Source organism: Daucus carota, chromosome 4 (genome assembly GCF_001625215.2).
Source record: "Daucus carota subsp. sativus chromosome 4, DH1 v3.0, whole genome shotgun sequence".
Classification (NCBI taxonomy): Eukaryota; Viridiplantae; Streptophyta; class Magnoliopsida; order Apiales; family Apiaceae; genus Daucus; species Daucus carota.
In genome coordinates, this window is record NC_030384.2 from 11,380,954 (window position 1) to 11,386,674 (window position 5,721).

Consider the following 5,721-nt stretch of genomic DNA (forward strand, 5'->3'; position numbering starts at 1 on the left):
TACAAGTAGAGCTCTAATATACACATCACTTAAGATAATATGGCAAGAATATAAGTACACGAAAAATACAAGTAAGAAATATTTCAATTCGTTATTTTACAAGTTAAAATCTATCGGATACTCGCAATTTATCAATTATCACTAATTCGACTCAATCTCTATTATTATTAAATCGGGTAGCGACAACGATAACATTTATTATTATTATATCAAAACTGTCGCAACTAGAATATCATTTAATCGCGTAGCGAAATTTATTCGCCCAAAATCAAACAATTACATTCTAACTATATTCAAATGTCACATAATGATAAATAGTTGAATTCACATAATTTGGCAATTAAGACACGAAAATTTAATATATCACCAAAATGGAATATTGAATATATATATATAAGTCAAATATTACAGGCGTTACATCCTTCCCCCCTTAAAAGGATTCTAACCCCAGAATCTAAGCAAAAAAATGAGGATACTTATCTAACATATCACTTTATAATTCCCACTTTGATTCTTCAACCTTGGGATTCCTCCGCAAAACCCTAACTAAAGGAATTGTCTTATTCCTTAACACTTTATCCTTTCTATCTAGAATGCTAACCGGTTGCTCGATATAAGACAAATCAGGCTCTATCTCAGCTGGTTCATTCTCTATGATGCACTTGGTGTCGAGATTGAACTTCTTAAGCAATGATACATGGTAAATATTATGAATATGCTGCATTTGAGGCGGTAAGGCTAGTTCGTACGCCACTTTTCCAATTCTGCTCAAAATCTCAAAAGGGCCAATAAATCTTGGACTCAGTTTCCCTTTCTTTCCGAATCTTGCTATTCCTTTCCAAGGTGACACTTTCAATAGGTTAGCTTCTCCAACTTCATACTCCACATCCTTCCTGTGCGGGTCAGCATACTTCCTTGGTTTGCTGGATCAATTCTGGACCAATTACTTTCCTTTCTCCAACTTCATCCCAATATATAGGGGATCTACACTTCCTTCCATAAAGAGCTTCGTACGGGGGCATTCCAATGCTGGCATGATAATTGTTATTATACGAAAACTCACCCAAAGGCAAATGCTCGTCCCAATTTCCTTTGAAGTCCAAAGAACAAGACCTTAACATGTCTTCGGTAGTTTGAATTGTACGCTCGCTTTGTCCGTCCGTTTGTGGATGATAAGCAGTACTCATCTTGAGTCGGGTTCCTAAATGTTCTTGAAATTGCTTCCAGAATCTAGAGTTAAAACGAGGGTCTCGATCTGACACAATAGATACTGGAACTCCATGTCGAGTGACAATCTCCTTCAAATACATATGAATCAGCTTGTCCATTGAGAATCTCTCGTTGATTGGAAGAAAGGGAGACGACTTGGTCAATCGATCAATTATTACCCAAATAGCATCATGATTATATTTAGTCCTTGGCAATCCAACTATGAAGTCCATTGCAATCTGCTCCCACTTCCATTCTGGTATCTCTAAAGGTTGAATCAATCCACTTGGCTTCTGATGTTCAGCTTTTACTCTTTGACAAGTGTAGCATTTACTAATCCATTGAGCAATTTCCTTCTTCATATCTGGCCACCAAAAGTTCTGCTTCAAATCTTGGTACATCTTCGTGCTTCCGGGGTGAATAGAAAATTCTGAATTGTGAGCATCCTTCAAAATCTCATTCTTTAATTCTTCCACATTTGGTATCCAAATTCTTGATGAAAACCTCAAGATTCCTTGGTTGTCTTTTTGAGTACAAATCTCTTCTCCGGTCAACTCATTCATCTTCTCATTCATCACTTCTTCTTGGCACTTCCTTATCTTCTCCATCGATTCGGGTTGAAAGGTCATTGTACAAATCATTTCTGTAGGTGCACTTGGAGCTCGAATCTCAATTCCCATCTTCTCAAATTCCTGTGATAGTTCTTGAGCCATAGTCAACATATCCAACCTTTCTTTGCGACTTAACGCATCTGCTATCACGTTCGCCTTTCCGGGATGATAACTAATCGTGCAATCGTAGTCTTTAATCAATTCCAACCATCTTTGTTGTCTCATGTTCAACTCTTTTTGCGTGAAAATATACTTTAAGCTTTTGTGATCCATGTATATCTCACACTTCTCGCCATAAAGATAGTGTCTCCAAAGCTTTAAAGCAAACACAATTGCTGCCAATTCCAAGTCATGAGTCGGGTACCTTTGTTCGTGTGGCTAAAGTTGTCTTGACGCGTAAGCTATCACTTTCCCGTGTTGCATTATAACACAACCTAATCCTTTATGTGACGCATCACTGTAGATAACAAAATCTCCTTGATCATCTGGCAAAGCTAACACTGGAGCGGTGACTAACTTCTGCTTCAATTTTTGAAAACTTTTCTCACATTTGTCAGTCTATTCAAACTTTTCATTCTTTCGGGTCAATCTTGTCAACAGTACAGCAACTTCGAAAAATCTTTCACAAACCTTCGATAATATCCGGCCAATCCTATGAAACTTCTAACTTCAGTTGGGGTCTTCGGCCTTTCCCAATTCATCACAGCTTCTATCTTCGCTAGATCCACTCGAATACCTTCACTTCCAACAATATGCCCTAAAAATTGAACTTCTCGTAGCCAAAATTCACACTTCGAGAACTTTGCATACAACTTCTCCTTCCTTAAAGTCTCCAAAGCTATCCTTAGATGTTCAGCATGTTCTTCTTCGGATTTCGAGTATATTAGAATATCGTCGATGAATACAATGACGAACTTGTCCAAATACTTCTTGAATACACGATTCATCAAATCCATGAAGGCGGTTGGAGCATTTGTCAATCCGAATTCCATAACTAGAAGCTCGTAATGTCCATATCGAGTTCTGAAAGCGGTCATTGGGATGTCTTCCAGCTTAATCTTCAATTGATGATATCCCGAACGTAAATCATTCTTCGAGAAGTAAGTTGCTCCTAGAGTTGATCAAATAAGTCGTCGATACGAGACAAAGGATACCTATTCTTGATTGTCAACTTGTTCAATTCTTAATAGTCGATGCACAATCTCATGCTTCCGTGCTTCTTCACAAATAGAACTGGATCTCCTCACGGGGATACACTCGGCCTTATAACTCCTTTATCTAACAACTTTTGCAATTGCTTGGCCAACTCCTTCATTTCTGCCAGTGCCATTCGGTATGGTTGCTTCGAAACTGGTTCCGTGCCGGGTGCTAAGTCGATAAAAACTCAATTTGACGGTCAGGTGGCAATCCAGGAAGGTCGTCAGGAAAAACATCAAGAAACTCGTTAATTATCGAAATACTTTCTATATTCGGCGTCTCTTTAGATCTATCGATCACATAAGCCAAATAACCTTCACAACCTTGACTTAACAACTTCTTACCTTGAATCATCGTCAAAAATGTCTTAACTTGTTTCTGCCCTTTAAACTCTACTTTCTTTCCTTGTGGAGACTTAAGAATTATCTTCTTCTTCTTACAATCTATTTGAGCACCATTTTCTACTAACCAATCCATACCTAATATAACGTCAAATTCTCCTAATCGAAAAGGTATAGGGGAATCAGGAAAACTAAAGCCAGAAATCTCTATTGTACACCGGGGGCAAATACTTCTAATAGATACTTGTTCTTGATTAGCAACAAAGATAGATAAGGGTTCAACTAACGATTCAATTTCACAATTCAACTTGCCAACAAAATATTCAGATATGAAAGATCTAGTAGCTCCGGAATCAAATAGCACTTTAGCATGGATGTTGTTGACAAAAAGCGTACCTGCACTCTAAACAACATCTTTAATATTCATGTTGAATGTCCTTGCTTGAGCCGGATGAGAGGGATGGAAAACAGGAGTTGCAGACTCAAAACCCTGAGTAGAGGGTAGTTGCAAAGTCGGAACAGAAGATATCATTCATTGATTGAAAGGGGCGGCTGTCAATTGCATCAACTTGTTGGTTCCAGAAGCTTTACAATCTCTTGGCATGTGACCGGTGTTTCCACACTTGAAGCATGTAACAGAAGGCTTCGATTTTTGGCACTCGTTCGCATAATGACCCTTTGAGTTGCACTTGAAACAAACAATATCAGCCTTATTACAATTACCCGTGTGTTTCTTGTTGCAGAACTTACATTCTGAAGTTGCTTTTTGACTCCTTTGACCACTTGGTCCTTGTACCTTCTTTAGGTTCCTATTATCACCTATCTTAAAACCTCGGGGACCTCCTTGATTTTGAAATCCAAAATTTTTGAAGTTCTTCCCCCTTTGGCTCCCTTGAGCCGAACCTTCACCATTATTCCCAAACTTTCTTTTCTTGTTGTCTTTCTCTTTCTAATTCTGATCACTTTCCCCTTCAATCACCATTGCCTTCCAGACCACTTCAGCATATGTGGCCACAATAAAAGCAGTCACTCTGCTTCGTAGCCAAGGCTTTAATCCCTGTTGAAATCTCTTTGCTCTTTTCTCGTCCGTGTCAACATAATCTCCAATGAACCTTGCCAATTCTGTAAATTTCTTCTCATATTCTCCAACAGTCATTCCTTCTTGCTTCAATTCAAAGAACTTTAACTCTATTTGAGTTTGCATATACCTTGGAAAATACTTGTCTAAGAAAATCTTCTTAAATCTATCCCAAGCGATAACCTCACCTTCTTCCAAAGCACGAGCTGACTCCCACAAATAGTTCGCTTCACCTTTCAGAACATACGACGCATACTCAACCTTCTTCTCATCGGTTACAATAGCTTTCTCTATCTCCTTAAGCCAGGATTGAGCTTCAACAGGGTCTTGAGTTCCACGGAACTCGGGTAGTTTCACAGCTTGAAAATTTTTAAAGGTAGTAGGTGTTGGTGGAGGTGATTGTTGTTGTTGTTGGAGTTGTTGTTGAAGAAGTTGTTTTTGAGCAAGGGTAACAGATTGTTGGTAAAGAAGTTGCATAAGTTGAGCCAAATTTGGAGGTGGTTCTTCGGTATTCTCAGTATTGGTGTTGCGGGCTCTTCGAGGAGGCATGATTCTGAATATAGACAAGAAAAGCTTATTCACAGTTCAATATAGGCATACAAGTTATATCAAAGGGTAAGTATTAGGTACCAAGGTATTATTCAAGGGTTATTCACAATGTAAAGGTCTATTATTGTCATTATGACATGATGGTATGTGTGTATTTATTAGAGTCTAAGGTATCACATTGCAAGGGTATAATTATTCAATTAAGATCGTATTCATGGTATATTGGAAAGGTTTAAGCATGATCAAGTTCTAAAGGATTAACATGGCAAAATCTGTCTAAGCATGGCATATATAATGGTAATATAATGGCAAAATGATAAAGACAGTCAAGGTGCGAAATTAAACATTAGTTCGAAATAAAGTGCAAGTCAAGGTACCAACAGAAAATAAAGTACGAATAAGTCTTCCCGAAACAATCCGGGGTACAAAGTACGAATGGAAAGTGAAAGTACGGATAACATAATGATAGAAATAAGTAGACTAAATGATAGTCTAGGAGGATGATGATGCTGGTGAAGCTGGCGGAGTGGCAACGGGCTCACGGAGAGTGCTAATCACACGGCGGAGCTCGTCGATAATGGAGGTCAAAGTGATACGGATCTCTCGCTCGCGATAGGGTGGAATAGCTTCCAAACGATCCTCAGCCATACGGATAATCATCTCGACCCTAGCAATCGAACGGGGACGGTTGCCCTCATCATCGGAGTCCTCACAGTACAGCTGGTCAATCCGATGC

General features: G+C 38.8%; 1 protein-coding gene across 1 annotated transcript; it reads right to left on the minus strand.

The window, feature by feature from the left end:
• Positions 1 to 4,307: 4,307 nt before the first annotated feature.
• LOC135152176 (uncharacterized) lies at positions 4,308 to 4,985 on the minus strand. The gene has a single exon (XM_064092010.1). The coding sequence runs from the start codon at positions 4,983 to 4,985 to the stop codon at positions 4,308 to 4,310; it is 678 nt and encodes a 225-aa protein (XP_063948080.1).
• Between the last annotated feature and the right edge of the window lie 736 nt (positions 4,986 to 5,721).